This window comes from Ciona intestinalis, unplaced genomic scaffold (assembly GCF_000224145.3).
Source record: "Ciona intestinalis unplaced genomic scaffold, KH HT001104.1, whole genome shotgun sequence".
NCBI classification, from domain to species: Eukaryota; Metazoa; Chordata; class Ascidiacea; order Phlebobranchia; family Cionidae; genus Ciona; species Ciona intestinalis.
The window spans coordinates 22,132-44,911 of record NW_004191425.1 but is presented as its reverse complement, the minus strand read 5'-3'; the positions used below and the strand labels follow the sequence as shown (position 1 = coordinate 44,911).

Below are 22,780 nucleotides of genomic sequence, written 5' to 3'. Positions count from 1 at the left end.
AAGAAATATTTTACCAAAGTATTTTACATATTTATTCGTACTTTGATTATATTAAAAAAAAAGAATATATCTTCTAAGCTTTTCATTTTAATTAATATTTTAGTTATTACACAATGTCAAATTTTTAATAAGTCTTTGAATATCTATATGTAAAATACAAGAGAGCTGAACTATAATGAATGCGCACGTTAAATTATAAAAGATTTGATAAAGACGAATACAGGCATTTGTTATGTATCTGTGATAAAGCATATACGTAGAATCAACGTGGTATAATCATATATAGTGTCTAAATTTAATCTAGGTGACATCAGTAGAAAAGATCCAAAACGGCGGCCAACATTATATGGTCGGGTGGGGGAAGATGGAACAGTGGGCTAGGGGAAGATATAAAACCGTATCCTAACGACTCCAACAGACCATTGTTAATTGTTCTATACTCCATTTTTGCGTGACGTCTAAACCAATGGTCTTCAATCGGTTTGTACGTCAGTAAAATGGGTATACCAGGGTGCAATACAAACTTTTAAAAAATGCAGCAATAATATTCTGTTTTGGTTTTCGATTAAACAGCAACTTATTCTCGTACCAATTTCTCCTTAATGACATCATTAGTTTCACGTTAAAGCAATATCAAGGGTGCTTGAGTTCGTTACAACAACTTTAGGGGTTAAATAACAAAAAAAAAGTTGAGGAGCACTGGTCTAAACAAACTGTTAGTTAACCTTGTAGGCCTAATTAGATTTCTTTGAATAAACGCTACCATTGACCAAACTAAGTAAACACGCGAAGACGGAATGACGTCATTCCTTGAAGTGACATGTGAGATCTGACGTCACTCTTTCATGGCGTACCTAGATTATGACGTCAGGTTACGAAAAAAGCCATGAAGCAAGACACTCAATGTATTTTTTCTCATTCTATTTCTTATTAAAAGTAAAAAAAAACTTTTCTTGGTCTTTATATATGTAATGCCAGGTTTGATTATTTTTAGAAATAATATCTAACAGTTGTATCTTTTTTGTAAAAGACCGCTTGTTGTAAGCACATAAGCATTGCGATAATAATGGGCGGTGTTTATACTTGATGTGTGACTGAGGAATGTTGATAGAACTGAGGTTACCCCAACACTTGAAAATAAACATGTTTTATTCATTCGCGGAATTTATTTAAGCAATGTCCTTCAATCAATTTGTAATGTACGTGTTTTTATAGAGCTCTCTTGTTTTTTAATGTAATTAGATTTCTATGATGTTCCCGCGCTTTTATTTTGACATTGACGTCATTACTGATAATATTTGGGGACAAATATTAAAATACATCGTAACAAACACATAGTAGGAAACATTAGAGGTAAAAACACAAAATCTACATTTTTTTATCATTTACAATCTAATCAACACTTCTTAGTGTAACGATATCGGCTAAATTGCAATATTTCCTGTACACGTTAAGGATATTAGGCATGTGTGTGCTTGTGAATCGAAAATACTCTGGTATAACGGTAAAACCAAAGAGATTAATGGTTTTAATCTCTTTGGGTAAAACGTATAATACCTGGGCAATATCAGTTTAAATACGTTTTAGAATACTCTGGTTAAATCATTTAATTTATATACATACATACATTTGGTTTTGGTTTTAGGCTGCATTTGCATGTTTAGAGTCTCCAATATGGCTGATAATGAAATAAATTTAAACACGACTGTAATTCTTGAAAGAAATAGTGTCCTCAAAGCTGTGAAACTCGTCGCAAACAAAGTGATCGTCTTCGAAAAATTAAGGTTTAAACCTGACAAGGCAGTTGGTTGCAACTATGGGACAGTTTTTAAAGGTAAGTTGTAATATATAGGTGGTCAATTTGGTGGTAAGTGTTTGTTGTTACAGTCTACAGATTGGGCAATAAGTTTGGGTATAGTTTAGTGACGTTGACACCACAGCGTAGCTCGCCTTGGTGTAAGAGAACAAATAAATAAATATCTACACCCAGCGTGGTTTAGCTCAAACATGTGTGCCAAACCATGTAATAATCAACATTTTATCCTTAGTTGCAAATGGGGAAATGGAGATAACGGACCAGGATTTAGATTCATTAGACACAAATGCTGATGATGCGCAAGGAAAGGATAACAGGTGATGCTTAACATGTAGTGTAATTCATACAAGGTTGTCATCGGCTGAAAATTTGTTTTTATAACGATCAAAGTTGAGTAAAACTTTCTCGTATTAGAAATCCCATTGTCGCACAGCTATATTTTTTACTTCATCAGTTTGTTTCCCCTCTTTTTTGAAGCTGTTTCGTTTTTCTAAAACTTTAGATTATGTCGTTTGTATTTTACTGTTTAACTGTTTTGCCCAAAGACACATACGTCCACAATGGTAGCAGCATTGAGCCTTAAATCCATAACCTATGGGTTATAGAAAAGCACGATAACCATTGTGCCAGACAGACACTCTTTTCAATTCGAACTTTAAGTTAATGTTCATGTTTCCCTTAGTAGCAGCAACAAGACTTGAACCCATAACCTCTGGGTTAGAAAGCAATAACCATTTATGTTTCTCTTAATGCAGGTCCTTGGTTGACACCCATGGTAAATCGCAAACTATAAAACGTGAAAACATCCTTGAAATGAAGGGGGAAGGGGCAACAGGGGAGGAAATTGTAAAGTGCTTGGTGGAAAACAGTTCGTCGTTTAATGAAAAAACATCATTCTCCCAAAACAAATATCTTAAGAAGAAAAAGAAGAAATATTTGTCTTATATTAGAATCCAAAGGTGAAAAATGATGGCAACTTAATATTTTTTTGTTATCTCTTCGAAATTGATAGCAAGGATCTTATTATTTTAAAAACGAGGAAAAGAAAATTAACAAAAAAATGACAGTCGTTAAAACTTAGGTCTAGATAGTAATACCCTGAGTGTTGGTTAAATAGCATTACCTTAAAATATCTTCTTAACCTTTTATTTTACTTCCAGACCAAACAGTCGGTTAATCTGCCAACTTTACCAAGAGCGCGAACCGGCAAAGATTTGCAACATGAGAATGGAAACAATGTCCCAGATATTGACTGCAGCCAACATTAAGCATGGGTGTAATGTTGGGGTGGTGGAGACTTGTTCTGGGGTTGTGTTGGGTTCGGTGCTGGAGAAACTTGGTGGTAAAGGTGAGAGATGGTATTTAGAAAAAGGAAAAAAGAGAGAGGGAAAGAGAGGGGGCAGCTGGGATAGTTTTTTTCATATTTAAAGCCCAATTGTCAGCCATACAGAAAATAATCACCCACAAAGATACATACGTGGTAACTCGTAAGCAGGCATGGTGTATAAAACAGAACTGTGTTATGATGACTGTTGATTCCTCGCCATGCAAATATAAAGTTATGTTCATTCAATACACACAAGTTTTTATTGTAACTGTAGTATAAACATTCTTATATTTAAAGTCAATCTTTAACTTTAGGTTGCGTAGTGAATCTTCATAATGGGGAATCCCCCCCAAACTTATTCGCGATCTCCCATTTCAACTTCCCCGATAAATATTGGGACGAAAACCTTCACTCAATCCCGTTACGAACTTTGGGGCCGATCCTCGCAAAACGGTCGTTCGAATCAGAGTTTTTGACGGAAAAACCAACCAAAGTAGAAGCTGGGAGTTGCATAAAGCAAAGACCTTCTGGTTAGTTTCAATGTAAAAATAACAGCTTGTAATATTATATAAACATATTATGTTTGGACGATACAATTGTGTTTATATCCTAAAACATAGATTTTCTTGTCAGTTTTAATATAAGCATAACAGCAAATCCCATATACATATATGACATAATTGTCTTTATTTTATTAATTAATGAATTTCTGTTCAGTTTTAATACGACCATAACAACCCATATATCTGTGAGAAATGTTTAAGTTAAGAATTGTGTAATATATATATTTATTTATATAGTTTAATGTTTATATTGAAAATAACCAGATTCTGATAAAAGCGATAATGATATAACAATGGACACTGTATCGGAACAATCGAATGGTTGTGACAAAACAAAGGGTGACAATGACATTAAAGTTTCGGGGAAAAGGAAAAAGTTTTCGGACGAAGAGAAACTCGCGGTTCGGTTGGAAAGAAGGGAGAATCGTTTGAAACATCAGCAGCGAGCGTGGGGGGTGTTGGAAAATAAGTTGCTTGATGCTGTGGTGGTCGTGTGCAAGTGAGTTTGTATCGTACTACTGTGTATATTATAGTGGGGGTAATTTCCCAACAATTTTAAGGCTTTTTGGTTTATTTTACTTTCTTGTTTTGTATTAAACCCCCTTTTTATTGTTGATTTGCTCATTTTTTTGCCTCAATTGGTATTTTTTGGATTTGGATGTTTTGTATTGTATATATATTTAAGTGTAACTGCATTTAACCTTATTGCCACCCAAGCCCCCATTATTGCTTTTTTCGTAACCTGCCACCCCACACCCCCTAACCCACCCCCCTTTAGATTCCACCCCACCCCAATACTTCTATGTTTGTTGGACTCCTCCAGTTATCGCGACCATTCGTCGTATATTCCGAACATAAGGAACCTCTCATGGAATTATTTGTGAGGTTATCGATCAGCGGGTCCGCGATCAATCTCCAACTTACTGACACGTTAACTCGACAATATCAGGTCAGGGTTCAATATTTATATCTACGTATATTATATCTTTCTTTTATGTTTCCGTTAACTTATTTTAGAGGTTCCATTCTATATGGGTAAGGTCCTACAGTAAGGCATGCCATGCGGTTTAGTCCAAAGTTGGCCCACTACCCCAACACTCAGGGTGCTACAATCCATTTAGTAACTATAACCACCGGGTTGGAGCAATTGCCATTAAGTGTCTTGCCCAATGACACATACTGTCTCAATGTTAGCAACATCAAGTCTTGAATCCAGTATCCTCTGGCCTACGAATGATAACATGGGAGCAAAAGTCAGGCTTAGATATTACTTTTATAACAATAGCTTGATTTGCGTTTAACCAAAAATTCCATCCACTGCTTAGTTTTCCTTTTCTCTAATAGTTTTTATCAAATGTTTAGTTTTTATTTTTCACCCTAGGTTCTGCCTGAGCGCACACACCCCCATGTGATGATGTCATCAGGGGGGGGTTACCTACTTACCGGGTTAAAGGTCAAACCATGAAAGGTCAAATCGTGAGCCCTTGAATAAATTAAGTCGAAAATGGGTGTTGGAATTTTCCTGATATTACAAATTCAAAATCCCTGTTTTTAACCCCTTGGTTTCCCACCCCGAGGATATACGTGAAAGTATCCTAACTCGACAGTGAGCATGAGGTGCATGAAGCTAGGATTAAACTGTGAAGTCTTGAATAAATTGAGTGACAATGGATCACAATTCAGTTGTTTATTGCAGGGTCATCACAGTTTGCATAATCAATTTTAGGCATAAAGAACAAACAAAGAAATATCTACACACAGCATTGTTTAGCGCAGGTCAGCGTAGATGTTTCATTGTTTGATCTTTAAGCTGCGTTTACAGAATGAAATCATGGACCATCTTAGCCCACCCTACTATAATTGAAATATATAAATCACTTCATAGTTCATCGATATAATTGAATAGATTAACATGCCAGTTATAAGTTGCCACACTTTTACATACAACTTCCGTTCATCACGTGATCAGCAATCACCATCAAACCAGCGAATGTTTCTTCGGCTGTTGGTTGGATCTCACTGTGGGATACATCTATTAAAGTATTTTATATCGTTCGCGTTTAGACTAGAGGTTTCGGGATCGAGGCTTTGGGCTTTTACCATTGTGGGCGTATGTGTCCTTGGGTAATACACTTAACGGCAATTGTTCCAACCCAGTGGTAACTATTGGGTTGTGTAAACTGTTCTCGCGCATGGCGGGACAACAGTTGTTATAACACGGGTGTTATGTTCCATAAACCTTGTGCTCGACTCCACCCTATACGCCACATTGACATTCAAAATGATCCATCCGTACAAACCTCTCCGGCAACAACATCCCATGTTTCCCTGTGTCTCTCAGTTCAGCAGCAAACACACACTTCAGTTTATCATGCACGTAGAAATAATCGGCTGTGCTGCCAGAAGCAATATCTGCGGATAATAGGTTTATTTACAAAGTAGCGATATATTTATAAAGCAATGTTATGTTACTTCTGCTACCAAGCGTATAACGTAGAGTTCCTAATATTCGGCTTCTGCGATATAATGAACTCTTGTTTTAGTGGCCTGTTTAAGAAATCACTGGTACACGCAGCCACCGCCGTTTATAACCCAAAACAATCCGATCTGTCACGCTTAGGATTTCTATATACCAGGTACAGGGGCGAAATATTTAAACTCACAGATAGTTTTTGAGATCGGTCCCGGTGTGTAGACTTTACCATGCACGTCCTTGATTGCTGCTACGCTCTGGTTCGCTATCGTTGACTATAAGATGAAATATGGGATATTATGCGCTAATGATATCCATCTTGCCCCACAGTATTGTACAGGGGGAGAATGGGACACCTTTAGCACATAATGTCTAAATATCCTGATTGTGTTTTAAACAATTAACAACGGTCTGTTGGGAGTCGTGAGGATACGGTTTTATAATTCTATAAATGTTCTTTGTTTACTACCAAATAGAACAAGAAAATAGAATGAAAAGGTGTCCCATCTCCCCCACCCTACTATATCACTATATACCCATCAAAACCTGCCACTTACCAATAAATGATAATCCTCGGCCAGTTTAAACGTATATGAATAAGGAAACATCCACAGCTGGCTATATGAATGTACATCAATGTAAGCGTGTAGGTTCGGTATCCCGTTTACGAAGTCTCTCTGTGACCTCACGTTCGCCTATGACGTCATAATGTTATGCATTGAATAAATGATCCTCGCGTGGCGGAGTCGTTATAACACCGGTGTTCTATTTCATACACCTCGTGCCAGCTTACGAGTTACCACATATGTAACTTTGGGTGTGATTGTTTTCTGTATGGCTAAGAATTGAGACAACCCCATTAGTAACCACTGGGTTGGAGCAACTGCCGTTAAGTGTCTTGCTAAATGATATATATAAACGCCTAATGGTGGCAGCGGTGAGCCTCGAACCTGCTTTGGTGACAAACACACCACTTATAATACAAACCTCTGACCAAACATGAGGACCGTAGTAATCGTCGTTGCAAGGATCACTACTTGCGCCGGGACCTGTGGTGCATGGTGTATAAGTAAATAGTTATTGGAGTCATATAGGGCTTGGGAGGCACCGTTAATATGCTAACTGGTGCGTGCCTTGAGATAATTGCATTATGTTTTATGTATTAGGTAAAATAAAGAAGAGAATGGAATTAGTAGCAAGATGACAGTCGTTAAACACGCAATTGGTAAAAACTACTTGGGAAAAATGGTAACCGTTAATAGACCATGGTAAAACGAAGCCTCACCCTGCTGCCCTAACACACCCAACCCACCCACCCACCTGACCAGTTAACATCCCAATTCCTGTTAGGGTCAACCCCGAAGCAACCACCAGAAGTCGGCGAGCGAGTTTTGCGCCACAACCGATTCTGTGATTATAATGTATTAACATAGGTCTTAACATAACGAAGAGAAGGAATTGGCAGCAAAACGAAAGTCGTTATTGTGTTAAATAAAAGTGTGGCTGCTATACCCATAATATATTATAATAAACTCACATTGAAATGAAGTAATTAAAATTAAAGTAAAAAGGTAGCGAAACAACAGTCGGTACAAAACGAAACAAATAAAAATACATTGGTTAGAAAGCGCGGTCGTTACACAGGTGCTGACGTCATCAAACCATGACGTCATACTCACCTTGGTCCAAGTGTAATTATATCCATCTGGATTCGCCGAAGGTATGAGGTAAAAATCCACGGATTCGAGAATCTTTCCGACTTTTGTCGTCAAGCCTTTGTGTTCTGTTAGCTGGGAAGGATATGACGTATTACGTGACGTAGAAGTGTATGACGTATATCATATGTGACGTAGCATTGTATGACGTAGTAATCTTTGATGTAATATTATGTCGCGTGGTAATAAGCGACGTCATATTTTGCATTATAATGTGTGACGTGTTATTATGTGACGTGGAATAGTATGACGTGTTATTTTATGACGTAACAAATAGTGACTATTAACATAATGACTCACATTTTTAATAACATGAATACATGTAGCAGGTCCTATCCATTCATCGGCGTGGATTCCACAATCGATGACGAACGCTGGTTTCATACTGCCGCCTGTGCTTATCTGGGTGAGGTTATTAGTTAAAACATCTCTCCACGAGATGGCGTCATTGAGCCAATTTTTGAACATGCATCAAATTATTTAAAATATCTCTCCGCGAGATGGCGTCATTGAGCTAATTTAAATATGCATCAAATTATTTTAAATATCTCTACGCGAGTTGGCGATGTTGAGCTAATTTAAATATATACAAAACTATTTAAAATATCTCTCCCCGAGATGGAGGTCTTGAGTCAATTTAAATATGCATCAAATTATTTAAACTATCTCTCCGTGAGATGGCAATATTGAGCTAATACCCATGAAAGATACAAATTTTTAAAACAGATTTTCGTTTAATTAAACTATAAATAACCGATTAAATATTGACCAACCTTCACAGCGTGGAACGTCGTGTTTTGATACGTCACCCCAACTTTTATTTTGGTCAGGTGTTTCTTGTGTGCCGTGGTATAATCAGTCACCCATTGATCAATCTGTGGTCACAAGATGCTTTATTTGCTAACAATGGTGCCGGGGTTACTGAAGGTCAATCGTGACGATGTATTATTTGGGGCAACTATTTATGTTTGATAATTAATAGCAAACAAAGAAATATTTACACCCAGCGTTGTTCAGAGCAGGTCAGCGTAGATATTTATATGATGTATAACTCGCCTCGGTGTAAAAAGAACAAACAAAGAAATATCTACGCCGGCTGGGCGTCTCATATAAGCAACCAATACCAAACTACCAACCTCTTGAAATGTGTGATATTTATTATAATCAAATTCAGCGAGATTCAGCTGTGGTAACCTCGGTGTTACTTGCGCGTCAATCACCTCTTGTACGTCATCAATCATGACGTCATACTCGATTCTAGAAAATGAGATGAATGTAACTTATTTATCCTTGCATTTCATAGACCTCGTGCCGCTAACGAAGTTACCACGGAAGTAACTGTGTGGATGATTGTTTTTATGTCGTATTGTTTCTTCTGTATGGCTGTCAAATGGGACTACTTGCCCAGGACGCACACGATGGTAGCATCGAGCCTCGAACCCGTAAATCTCGAGGCCCAAACGCTAATCACTTAGCCACGACATAGTACGTTATATTGACGTCACAAACCCGTATTGTCGTAGCAATTGTTTCAACTCAGTAACTTTGTGCGCAGGTACATGCATATCTACAGGCCCAACCATGCGTTCGGGTTCCCGCCAAAATTTCAACTGAAAAATAAATGACGTCATTACTGTAATTGTGATGTCATCGTGGTTTTAAATGTTTTGAATGACATGGAACTTTTTAAGGTAAATTGGATAACGGGTGTAGCCTATGCATACTTTGGTATAAATGTTATTTATCGCTACGAATTCGATAGCGAAGATCAGTTTAATTAAAACAACAAATAGAATGGAATTAGCAGGAAAACGACAGTCGTTGAAACACGCTATGGGCAAAACCTACTTAAGGAAAAGTGCCAAATAAAATTGTGGCTGCTAAACCCAACTATTCCTACAGCTACCAAGCTTTACGTCTTGACACGATGCAATCACCCGAAGGTTCTCGGGATCGAATCCCGGCCTCACCTGGTGTTGTTGCCCAACCAACCGAAGCAACTCCCGCGTCGCCAAATCTTCGCTGGTGAATCGAAGAACTTGATCGCTGGAATGAAAGTTTGTTGTTTATTGTCTGGATGTGGTGTACATGGTATATAGTAGGGTGGGGGAAAGATGGGACACCTTTTCATTCTATTTTCTCGTTCCATTTGGTAGTAAACAAAGAACATTCAAACAATTATAAAACCGTGTCCTCACGACTCCCATAGACCGTTGTTAATATATAACATGATATATAGTAGAGTAGGGGAAGATGGGACACCTTTTCATTTTATTTTATCATCCCATTTTAGTAGTAAACAAAGAACATTCAAACAATTATAAAATCGTATCCCCACGACTCCCATAGACCGTTGTTAATTGTTTAAAACACGATCGGGTTATTTAGATATTATGCGCTAAAGATGTCCCATCTTCCCCACTATAGTATACGATTATAGTTGCTGTATCACGTGCGATGTTAAAACGAACAAACAGAGAAATATCTACACACAGCGCAGGTCAGCGTGGATATTTCTTTGTTTATTTTTTAAGCGACGTTTACACTGCAGTGTGTAGCTCGCCTTTTTACAACAACGCCAGTTAAAAAATGATAAATAATTATATAAAAACTAGCCATACCCACCCATTGTAAAGAACTTTCGCGGCTACACAAGCCAGCAAACTTAATATTAGTACCCCTCTCATTGTGATGTCACACACTGCATTGACATGCAACAAACTACTGCTTGCTTACACCTGCAATTAATCATTAATTTAAACTCGTGACCGATATGTCGTATTTTCAAGGAATAGGATATTGCTACCATTGTGGGCGTATGTGTCCTTGGGTAAAACACTAAACGGCAATTGCTCCAACCCAGTGGTCACTAATGGGTTGTCTAAATTGTCAGCCATACATAAAAACAATCACCCACAAAGTTACACACGTGGTAACTCTTAAGCGGGCACGAGGTGTATATGGTCGTTTAAACATTTTAATAATAATTTTATTTATACCTAACACAAAGCATTTAATACACTTAGATACAGATTAGGAAGAACGAAACTTCAATGTATCGACACCACAGTACAACGGATTCCACTACATGCACGCCCACTTTATATGCATGTATATAATGAATGTATCTGCTTATTGCGTGTCCTGTTCTTTACCGACGAAGTTTTCGAACCCACGCACCCTGTGGTTCACACATCTACTGTTTAACTTTATTGTTGATATTTTCTGCATGCATTTAATTTAAGAATTTCGTGTAATAAGGCAAAATGTTCGGTAATTTTAACCAACCTGCCCAACGTTATGTGTAATATTATGTAGTCGCTAGACGATGCTAAAGAGTTTTTCGTATAGTTTAGAAAATGTTTTTTTTTAAACAGTTTTGAAATTTCAATTGAATTTAATATTTATTGTTTTTATTTTTCTAAACTTTTAAAATGTTTAAGTAATACGATATGTTTAATAAATGAGCGACTTTGACATAAAAATAACAATAATTTAGCGTTGCTTAGGCACGCCGTCTAGCGGATTGAAATACAAGCGATTCTGGAATATCGTTTATTGACGTCTGAATGTTGTTTGTTTTGTTATAACGTGCTAGTAATTAATCACGGGGTAAAAACGCGCGTTGCGATGTATTTTGAAGACAGCAGTTTCTATTTTAAGTAAATACAGTTCAAGTTTACGAGTATAAGCGCCCAGTTGGAGTGTAAAAGTGTTTCGTTTATTTCATATTAAACTTTAATTTATACGTAACAGTTTAAACGTAACGTAATAAAAACAAGGTATAAAAACAGAAAATATTTGAGTGAAAGGTGTATCAGAAGTAACTTTTCACAAAGTTATTCTGTTGGTTGCAACCTGTTAATAATATTGTGTAAAATATTGTATGTATGTTGTTTATATTAAACTAAACTACATAACTTTAATTTATCAGAAAAGCGTAGTTAGCGGTGAGTGGTTATAGGAGTTAAAAAAGCGGGGGGTATTTGCGTACCAAACAGAATAGCAAATTACAGTAAGGTATTACATATTTATTGGTGGTAGTTTTTGTTTGGTTTATTAATACAATCAATAAATTTAGTATACAAAAAGTTACATTTATTAAAGTTGTTTGTATTGTGTATGGTTTGTAACCTATTATCATGTAAGTTGGCTGAAACAAAACACCCGCGTTATAACGACTGTCGTTTCTCCACCATGCGAAGATAAATAAGTTACATATGTGGTAACTAAGCGGGCACAAGGTGTATGAAACAGAACACCCGTGTTATAACGAATGTAGTTTCCCCACCATGCGTGGATAAACAAGTTACCGACCTAAAATTCTTATATTATCTTTGTTCCAACAGAATCGAAATTTTTATAATGGTCGCTTGTTTTTTTATAGTTTCCCCTGTCATATTATTGCCGAAACAAAACTGCCTCAATTTTTATAAAATGTAAAGTCAATGATGTCATCAGACATGCCGGAGCCCTCGACCAATCAAAGCACAGCAAAGGTGCTGTTTAATTTCACACCAGGTGTCCCCGCTGAGCTGGAGTTACTCGCCGGAGATTTTGTGGAAGTTGAAAAAATTGTCGACGATTTCTGGTATTTTGGGACGAATTTAAAAGATGGGACACAGGGTGTGTATTATGTGTCGTTGAGAGTCTATATATCTCAGTGTCGAGATGGTACATTATAGCCAGACTCAAATTTTCGTTTTTTTGCGTTAAATTAAAGGGTTAAACTTTTTGTTTCCTTGGTGTTGGGGTAATAAAAAGTCTCAGGTGTGCTTCACTGAAGACCTCACCCTTATATAATAGAATCTCTAGTATTGAGTGTCTTTAAACTGCCTCAGTGGGGTCTAGATGGTAGCACCCTGAGTGTTGGGGTAATAGACCTAAATCCCAGGTCTTGCGTGTGTTTCACTGAAGACCTCACCATTTTTCATAGCACTTAATCCTCACTTTTATTTTGCTGTAAGAATCGTCCAACCTTTTTTTTTCATTAGATCAGGGTCAAGTTTACATAATTTACCACAGTTAATGTTGTTATGTTTCATCCTAACATTAACCCTTGTTTTCCCCCCCAGGCCAATTCCCCAAAGACTTTGTTACATTCATCCAACTCCCAACCACCAAACCATCGGAAAAACTTTTATTTGCGCTGGATTCTTTCTTTCCAGAAACATCTGAAGATCTTCCATTTGAAAAAGGTGAAATATTAGTGAAAAATCAAACTATCGCTGGTGCCAAAAAAACACAGGAGAGGCAGGGATAGTTAAACACACAATCTTGTAAAACAAATCTAACTTATTCGTTGTAATGTTTCTTGTTTACTGATTAATGCAGTGTAGAAAACCGTTGAAACAGGCAAAATATTTGTGCTGGTGAAGAAACCACTCATTACACTTGCTTCTAACCCCTAATCAGTGAGCCATTACTCAAACCCGTGACAGCGTAACCGTAGGTGTAATATTATAGGGGTGTATAAGATGTTACCCCAATATTTTAAACATGGTGACAAAATATATTTTAGAGTTAAGCAGTGTCACCCCAGATTTTACTTCATTGTAATACAGCTATAGTTTTTGTGTCGATTTAAAACATTTAAAATTTGTTTGTATGGTTACTGGTTATACAGTGTTGGAATTTTACTCAATTCTTTGTTTTATATTATTTAGAAATTATTATTGTTTTGAAACTTTTTTGTGTGGTTGATGCAGTGGGCATTGAAACAACACCATGCGTAACCATGGTTGCACGAGGTGCATGTCACATGACCAGTAGTGAGTCATTCATTGTGATGTCATAATGAGGCCAATACTAGAATTCATGAAAATATTCTGACATCTGATTGGTTGCAAAATTATTGAACATTGTGTAATTAAATCAATTGTAAAATAAAACAAATCTGATGAGTGGCAAACTTTGGTTTTTAATAAAGTTGTTGACAATTTTATTCCACAAGTTCATGGTAAACAGGTGCAACTGTTGTAGTTGGTAAATAAACATTATCATGCTTTGCATAACTTTTGTTTAACGATAATATCAATTATTCTTAACCGACCTGGTTAGTTAGTTAATTTATTTATTCATATATTGTTTAAATTAAGATTAATTTTTAATTAAAAAATCTGTGACTCGTGTATTTTTTCAGGTGACATCATCGTTATGGAATCAAAAATTGATGAGTCATGGGTAATGGGGCGATGTAACAATCAACGCGGAATGTTCCCGCTCAATTACACAATGGAGTTTCGAAAATCAACGAAATTAAAATCAAGAAATGAAGTTTTGAGCCAAGTACAAGCCACCATGTCTTTGACTGCCCAGCTCGATAATGAGTTAAGTTTCAAAGCTGGGGAAATTATCGATGTTTGTAAATACGTTGATGATGCTTGGGCTGAAGGGAGAATAGGGGATCGAACAGGTGTCTTCCCTTTGTCATTTACCACGAAAATCTCCATAAATAGCGAGCGAAAAAATAGCGAAATATCTTCCAAGAAAAAAAATTCTGTTAAAAATGATCGAAAAGTTGATGAGATATCGTCGACGCTGCAACGGACCGGAGACAAAAGTTGGAAAGTTGAACCTGCTGTAGGTGGAGTGGTTGAAGTCGCTTCAAGTGGGGTTCAACAACAGCGTTGTCTCCAGCAGGACAATGATAAGTTGTTTAGTGGTGGGGTGGTTGGCTCGTCAGTTGAACAGCGAAGTGAAATCAATGGTGGGAAAGCAAAAGGTTTGTAATTAACTTGTATATCTATATGTGTGTGTGTGGCCCATTTGCTGTAAAGTTTAATGTATTCTGTATGGGGATGTCCTTCTTAGAGGACGTGGGATTTATGCCATAGTTGTCGATACCTAATAATATAAAGTTTAATGAAAGAATATAATTTAGCAAGGTTTGTTTATAATGTAATAAACTTAATAAAATATATACACATATGTAAATATATATAATATAAATATAAATATCTTTTTATTGCATTATTTTAGTAACCCACCATTATATTCAAGTTTATATGATGGATGTTTATTTTAAGTTGCTTATGTACTTTTGTAAGTGATGTAATTAACATTAGAACAATTATCAATATTTCTAATTAACTTTTCAATTACATTGTATGATTAGTAGTCCTTGTCAAACTAATAACAAAGTTACAACTATAGAACCATTTATTATCTGCGGTTACTAAGAATTGCCTCAGGGCAACTACTCATGAGCAACAATTTATATTTACTTTCAAACTGAGGGTCTCGCACTCATGTGTAATATATACTTAATGGATAACTAGACATGTGTTTCTGTACTTTCTGTTTGAGTCATTATAAAACTAGGAATCATTTTATATTTTTATTTATTTTTGCCAGAGTATTTCATAGTGTGCATTGCTTCATAAATTTTCTCTACTTTGTTCGCTTGTGTTAATTTATAGAATATAATCTATATATAGATAGACTATTATATAATATATATTTTTTTATTGGGTATTGTAATTTTCAGGTATAAATTGTTTTACTCTATGTTTGTTTAAATGTTATTTCTATGAATTTCAGATCCCATTGTTACAGAGGGGGATTCCGTGGTAGCAAAGTTTTCGTATCAGCGTAGAAACTCGAACGAGTTATCTTTTAAAGAAGGAGATAATATAGAAGTGATTGAACGAACTTCGGATATGTGGTTGTACGGGAAGATTAACAACAACTTTGGTTATATACCGCGATCGTATGTAGCTGATAGACTCGTCAGTTTAGCCAAGAAATTAGAAAGTGATGCCGCGATCATGGATGCTGGGGTTGAAGAAAAAGAGAAAGCAAAGCAATGTATCAGCAAAGCTATAACGGGGAGGCATGAGGTTGACATCAGGTTAGTTGTGTGCGACTTCGTGGCTACAACTGACTTTGAGGTCTCTGTAAATATCGGCGAAACTGTCCATGTGTTGAAAGTGAATGGGGAGTGGTGCGATGTTAAAGACCATTTCGGAAAGACGGGTTTTGTTCCAACAGAGTGCTTGCAACAAGTTGTAGCAAAGAACATTAAAGAGAAATATTCCCCTGTAACTTACACTGTGGCTAACATTGCGCCGAGTTCCAACAGAAACCAAGTTTCTACGAACCCTGAACCGCCTGCATTCGATTCAGGGACGTATAGAGTGAAGAAGCGAAGAGATTCCCAACCACAGATGCAAAATAACCAACCAGAGCAAAACAAGTCCTCACTTAGTGGGGCAGTCCAGCCTATGAAAGGAATCAGTCGTTCAAATCCAGTTGGTTCAAAACCCCGACAAAAATACAAACATTCGAACTCGTTGACTGCATTAAACCCTTCGCCAGGAAATGAAGGTAAAACCGTGTCGAGAAAAAGTGAGTATTCGAAGCCTAATCGAAGTGCTAGCCACATCCAAAGAAGCTACAGCCTCCGAGAGCATAAGATCCCACATTCATCAAGTGCTGGTGAACTTAGCACATCATCCAGCCCAATATTCCATCGAAACACCCCTCGATATATATCATCCTCATCACGCAGCGACACAAACTCGACATGTAGCTCCGACTCCACCAAATCAGCCCCAACCCCCACCCAACCCACTGTCCCCCCACATCGGGGAAAACCGTCAAAAAAACTTCACCAAGAAATCATTTTATCTTTTGACCCGCTAGCGAGTGATGAAAAACCCCCAGATTTACCTGTTCGAACGACATCAAACAAGCGTGCTACCCGCGCTGCCCCGCCGCCCCCCACTAAGTCACCAGCTGCTAATGTTTCAACCGATGTCTCACCCAAGAGAAATATGTCACCACCTAAAAGGCCTCCACAACCGAGGGTGAAGTCAAAGAAAAACAACCAACCACAAATATCCCCTCAACAAAAGCAAAGAATTGAAAAGGTTGGTAATGTTGAGTTATTGCTATTATTATTGTATAGCAAAGTTGGTAACAAGTCTTAAGACCAGGGAAACTGGTTCGAGGCTCGATGCTGGCAACATTGTCAGAGTACGGAATTAACGACAATTCCTCCAACCCAGTGGTTACTAATAAATTGCCTGAAATGTTAGGTAGGCTATAAAAACAATCACCCACAAAGTTACAAGCACGTGGTGTATCTGTTTCATACACCTCGCAAAACACCAGTGTTATTTATAACCGTTGTCATTGCCACATCATGCGATATTAAACAAGTCACATTCTTTTATTCTTATTTTAACAATAATCTTTCCACATGGCTGGCCAACCATACCGGGGTTGAATTGAATGAAGAGCTTTTGTTGTTCTTTTTGTTTTTTCCATTCTAAATAAATATACAGGGATTTTTTATTACTTTATTCAGGAACTAGATATCTGTAGCCAACAGGAAAGTGGATAGGAACTAAAAGTTTTTGTTTTGTTTGAATTATATTATGTTATAAATTGGTTCAGCCGGTATACAAGGGTTAAATTTATTTTACCGACGTTTCGTTTGTCACATGGCAAGACTTCACAAGTTTTTATACCATTGATTAAATAATAAATAATTATTGGTAGAAAACAGCAGCAAAATGTTTAGTTCAATTAGTTTTTTGATTCAGTAACTTGAAATTTATCGTTTGTATAACTTGTATTGTTGTGTTTTTGTATTAATGTGTATTAGGTGCTCTAGGTAGGGAGTTAAGCCTTTCATATAAAATGTGGAATCACTCGTCAGAAATTGTAGAATTTGTTTAAATTAGTTCGTAGGGAGGACAACCATGCTTTTACCGCGCATGGTTCGTCCGAAATCGCAATTAACTTGAAGTGGTAAATGGTGATATAGTATGTTTGCTGAATATATTATTGTTGGTGGAATGTGTTGAACAAATGTCAGATATTTCTGTGAATTTTATGACAGAAGCCACACACGACATACGTCAGTTATCTGCTATCACTGTATCTCTTAGATTTCTATTCCTTTAAATGAGTTGTGCTAGTTATATAATGTTTTAATGATATTTTAGTGTTCTTGACAGCTAGTTTTACAAATGTAAACAAAACTATAAACAAAATTAGATGTGAGTGTAACTGGAAAAACAATTACTTTGAACTGATTGCAGCTTAATTTGTGTTTAACCAACACTTCAGTATTCCTAAGTACTTTTGCAGCAAAAATCCTTATTTTAAAACTTAATCAAAATTCCTTAGCTTCACAATAATGAATATCAATATCAGCATATTAGTTGTTCAAAATTTATATTTTATATTGAAAAATAAGAATTCTATGTTTTTATTGTATTTTAATTAAAATTTCCCGAACTTTAGATACGCAGTGAGATAGAGGAATATTGCCGCATGCGAAAGGATCTCGAGAATCTTTACAACGGAACACTCGATGGAAAGGAACGAATGGAGATCTCGGAAAACAAACAATTTGTCAACTCTAAGCTGACGAGGCTGCAGAAAGAACTGCATGAAATCGTGTGTAAGTAGACAAATAGATTTCTTTTGGTGGGGACATTAAACTAATGCATGAATGTCTGATTATGATGATGTATCGTTGAATGGCGGACGAAACATGGGTGTTATAAATTTAACTTTTTTACCAGAAAACGTTTGACATGTGTAAACACTATGAGTGCGTCACGGTCCAGTACACACTAAGCCTGAGGCCCACATACCTTATCTCTTTACAATATATGGGTGGTGTCTGCTCTGCTGTGTTGTGGCATGCAGAGCTTATATCACTAGCTTTAGTGACTTCAACCACAGATCAGTGTAAATATTATGTCTCAGGGTTTATTATAATATGATCTGTTTTATTATTTGGCAGTATATTTAGTCACACCTATTTTTCATGGGTTGGGTTAATAAAGTTGTAGCAGCAACCCAGATTTTGATCACAGAACTATTTAAGTATGACAGGTTTTATAATCTATTATATATATATATGATGCAATCATTAAAATGTTAATCATACTTCAAATTATTTGATAATATTTTGGTCACACCTATTTTGATGGTTCAGCTTCATTCACAGTTGCAGCATGAAGGTTATGGCAATTATGAATCTATGATTGATATGATTTCTCTGCATTTGGCAGAAAGTTGTCAGAATGATTATTATGCAAGGAGACATGTTGTTATAAACAAGTCAATATTAAATAGGAAATATTGTGTATGAAGTTATTTAAAACGTTTCAAAAGATTCTATTTTTAAATAAATGTATTAATATCCAGGTATTTGCACCAAAATTAATTTAAAATTATTATCTTTCTCTTTTTTCATTGGAAATGTTACTTACTTATGTATATTTATTTTTATGCACCCAAAATTTGGTTGTAACATTGTAGAATGTACATAAACCTTAGTAAATGATATCTATAGTTTATGTTTCAATTACGACATATTTAAACGGTTGAGATAACCTGTCTGTCAAGATCTGTTGTATTTAATAGAAAGTTTTAGTACGGGGAAGATGGGACACCTTTTCATTCTATTTTCACGTCCCATTTGATAGTAAACAAAGAACATTCAAAGAATTATAAAACCGTATCCTCACGACTTCCATAGACCGTTGTTAATTGTTTAAAACACGATCAGGATATTTGGATATTACGTGTTAAAGGTGTCCCCTCTTACCCCACCCTACTATATATTAAAATCATTTTTAAAATATAACAATTAAACAGTAGTTGAATAGTAAATATCATGTGAAACCAGTATTATTTGTAGTAAACTAGCATCATGTATTAAACTTGGTCCTTATATTATCTCTAAGTTAATGTTTAAGTTACCTCATAGTCATAAGGTCACGTGTATAACCAGTCCGTACCTGTTGTAACCAGTCTGTTTCAAACATTTGTTTGTATAGCATGTTTGCACAGGGATATCATCCATAGTTTGAGGTGTATGATGTTGCTTAGCTGTTTAGTGGGATGTTATATCAGTTTATAAATCGTTGGGTCAGTTGGAGCCTAAATTAGAAAACATGGATTTTTTGGGTAGTTTCAATTCAGTACAAACATAGCAGTCCATATATATATATATATATAGATATATAGATAGGGCATATATAATTATTTTTATTGATTTTCATTTGTTTCTGTTTAAGCTGTTTAAGAAGTGTAAGTAGGTCAGATCTTAAGCTGCAGTGTTAGGGTCACATATTGATAGCTTTAGTTAAGTACTTGATAAATAAGAAAGGAATTCAACCGTAAATATGATATCTAATACTTAAGTTTTAAGTATTTTAAAAAGATCTTTGTATAAAAATAGAAAATATGACTTTAAAATACTTTTGTCTTGGACAAAGAAATAATTTTTTAACCTATATTTTTAAAAAATGTTTTTGACTCTTTGTATAAACAGAGAAAAATTGACATCAATTAAGTTACATTGTAAACCTAGTAATAGTGACATGGCAGAATCTGACACTTCTGGTTTAAATGCAAGGAATATAGATCTAGGGATTTATCAAGGGGTGCCGGAACGAACACATAAAAACTGGCTGGGAAGGAAAAAGAAACCAAAACGTGTCGACCTAATTAACCCTCTTTATGACCAAACAATCGCCTCAAACAATAAACTGTTCGTTCCTGTGATTCAAGTTTCCGATTACGGGGATTCCCCTGTGAGGGGAAGTCCTGTGTATGAGAATAGTAGAGGGGAGTTATTAAGTGAGAGTGAGACATCGTGTGATGAGGAAGCATCGAGTGCGGGGTCTTCTGGGTATTTGACCCCCTGGGATGCGAGTGACGATGATGGTAATACTGGGGGTTTAAGTGAAAGTTTTTGAATTCTAGAAAAATCTGGCGTGACTTTTTACTGGTCTACCTAACTTAAATAGTCCATGTATCACTGCCTCCCTTACATTTAATTTTGTTTTGAAGTTTGGAAATACTCGCTCGGTATTGTTATTGGGTGGTGTGCTTGTAGAAGGTCACACGTTTCCTAATCATGTTTTTAACAATTAACAACGAGTCGTCAGGATACGGTTGGATGGGTAGTCTTGTTATAGGGGGCACATGTTTTCGATTTTAATACTTGGGATGCGGTCACCTTATTGATAAATGTGCTGTTACTGGTGTCGATAAAAAATTTAACTACAAATATAATTCTCATTATTATATCACCCAACTAACACACAATATCGTCCACGCAGCTGGAGATCATTTATATGAAAGTGTTGATCAATACTTGAAGCCGGAAGTTGAACCTGAAGCTGAATATGAAAGGTGGGTGTGGTTGGTTGGGTGGGTTGTTCTATATGGGTTCATTTGTTTAACTGGAACCATGGCTTAGTGGTTGGACCGTCGTGGGACCTCATAACAAACCTTCCGTGCTCGTGTAGTATAGACTAGCTTCATCATAATATTCATATATTTCGATTAACCAAGCCATTACCCATTCGACCCCTTCATGCCTCACTGTAACCTTACCTATATACAAAACCATATCCCTCAATAACCCCTTTACCCCCAGTATTGCACGAGCCCCCACCCCGCCCCCAATAGAACAAGTAGAAGACTTGAAACGCAAGCGATCGACCAAACGCAAGCACGTGGTGTGCGAGATTATTAAGACCGAGGAAGATTTCTTACAAGACATAACGATCGCTATCATTGATATTATGGAACCATTGATTGATCGAGAGGTTGGTAATGTAGGGGTTAGGTTAGATTTATTTCTATAGTGTTAATATAGGGGTTGTTATACTTATTATGGTTTAATATATTTATCTGTATGGGTGGGGAGTAAGGACCTACAGCAAGGTATACCTGTAGTTGTATTTGTCTGTGTAGTGTTATGTTGGTATTTGTTGTTATTATGTTTTATTTTATGATAAAAAAGGGGTGGTTTAATATAGGGGTTGTTATATTTATTATACAGTGTTGGTGCTAATGTTGTTTAATATAATATTCTATGTAGTGTGGACGTGGTATATGTTAGTGTTATTGAAGTGTATTGTTATATCTGTGTGAGGACCCCTATGGTTCAGCATTACAGGAAACTTTTTTATAAAGCCCTGTGGAAATACATTGTTTGATAACCTAATAAATTAAGGCACGAGCTATTGTTTGCAGTAGGTTTGTCAGAATAGCCATATCTTTATAAACCGAAACAAAGCCATCAAATCAACTGGTTGTAGCACCCTAGGTGTCAGAGTAAGACCCAACTTTGATAAAAATCCCAGGTCCCACTGTAAGACCTTATGACGTAGAATATAAAGTGCGCTGCCTATCTTAATTCAGCCATGAAACTGAGACCGAACACTAAGACATAGATAGATGGTCACCTAAATGTCAGGAACCGTCATGCTTGTGCAGCATAAATGTTACGCCAGCTTTATCTTATACTCATACAGGATATATATATATATGTATTGAGATTAAGCCACCAATACCCCCTTATACAAAACATGGATAGATGCCACATGGTGACAGTGCCTTATCCATTATATGTATTGAATGGCTGAACCAATCAACATGTCCGTCCTTATCAAGGGGAGTGCTAACCAGCTCTCCTTTTATTCAACACAATATGATCTACTTACCCTTCCACCTATATATGCAGCATTGTAATATAATCTTGTATTTGTGGGGCCCAGCTCCCTCCAGATATAAGGATTGACATTCTCTTTGGAAACATTACGGACGTCAAAGCTTTTTCTGAAGAGTTTCTTGCAGCTTTGAAAGCAATTCCTAATCCACCAGTAAGTTTTTTATTATTTATTTATAAGTTTGGTATATAATTAATGTGATGTAATTTATATAGAAACGAACTTAGCCGGTTCTTATATAACCCCATTGTTACATTTGTCCGGTGTTGTAGCACTATGGTTACGGGGCTCAATGCTGCGGCTTGTAAGCGGGCACGAGGTGTATAATACAAAACACTTATGTTATAACAACTGTCGATTTCTGGCCATGCTAAGATGAATAAGTTACATA

General features: G+C 36.3%; 3 protein-coding genes and 1 non-coding gene across 4 annotated transcripts in view; 2 read left to right on the top strand and 2 right to left on the bottom strand.

Moving 5' to 3' along the window:
• The first annotated feature begins 1,634 nt into the window (after positions 1–1,634).
• LOC100185737 (tRNA (adenine(58)-N(1))-methyltransferase non-catalytic subunit TRM6-like) lies at positions 1,635–5,384 on the top strand. Its single transcript, XM_004227482.4, is given in 9 exon segments — positions 1,635–1,834; positions 2,049–2,133; positions 2,572–2,775; positions 2,977–3,164; positions 3,458–3,673; positions 3,971–4,205; positions 4,485–4,519; positions 4,522–4,655; positions 5,088–5,384. Coding segments are annotated over 9 exon segments (1,359 nt in total). The 5' UTR covers positions 1,635–1,656; the 3' UTR covers positions 5,172–5,384.
• Positions 5,381–10,644, bottom strand: LOC100175532 (carboxypeptidase B). Its single transcript, XM_002125566.4, has 13 exons — positions 10,520–10,644; positions 9,865–9,940; positions 9,404–9,504; positions 9,031–9,151; positions 8,668–8,769; positions 8,195–8,296; positions 7,859–7,969; positions 7,500–7,587; positions 7,167–7,228; positions 6,737–6,874; positions 6,370–6,454; positions 6,007–6,118; positions 5,381–5,725 (listed from the first exon to the last, which is right to left on the bottom strand). The coding sequence occupies exons 1-13, from the start codon at positions 10,579–10,581 to the stop codon at positions 5,644–5,646; spliced, it is 1,242 nt and encodes a 413-aa protein (XP_002125602.1). The 5' UTR covers positions 10,582–10,644; the 3' UTR covers positions 5,381–5,643.
• Positions 10,645–11,899: 1,255 nt separating this feature from the next.
• The window catches only part of LOC100177867 (dynamin-binding protein-like), a 17,126-nt gene continuing 6,245 nt past the window's right edge, over positions 11,900–22,780 (top strand). Inside the window, exons 1-9 of the mRNA XM_009863334.3 lie at positions 11,900–11,914; positions 12,282–12,520; positions 12,970–13,092; positions 14,037–14,618; positions 15,437–16,767; positions 18,152–18,311; positions 20,992–21,064; positions 21,312–21,483; positions 22,438–22,542. Of these exons, the coding sequence (XP_009861636.1) occupies positions 12,343–12,520; positions 12,970–13,092; positions 14,037–14,618; positions 15,437–16,767; positions 18,152–18,311; positions 20,992–21,064; positions 21,312–21,483; positions 22,438–22,542 (2,724 nt within the window). The 5' untranslated portion in view covers positions 11,900–11,914; positions 12,282–12,342. The remainder of the gene's footprint in view (positions 11,915–12,281; positions 12,521–12,969; positions 13,093–14,036; positions 14,619–15,436; positions 16,768–18,151; positions 18,312–20,991; positions 21,065–21,311; positions 21,484–22,437; positions 22,543–22,780) is intronic.
• Positions 22,240–22,367, bottom strand: LOC113475636. The gene has a single exon (XR_003397388.1). It is a non-coding gene; the product is annotated as a U6atac minor spliceosomal RNA (small nuclear RNA).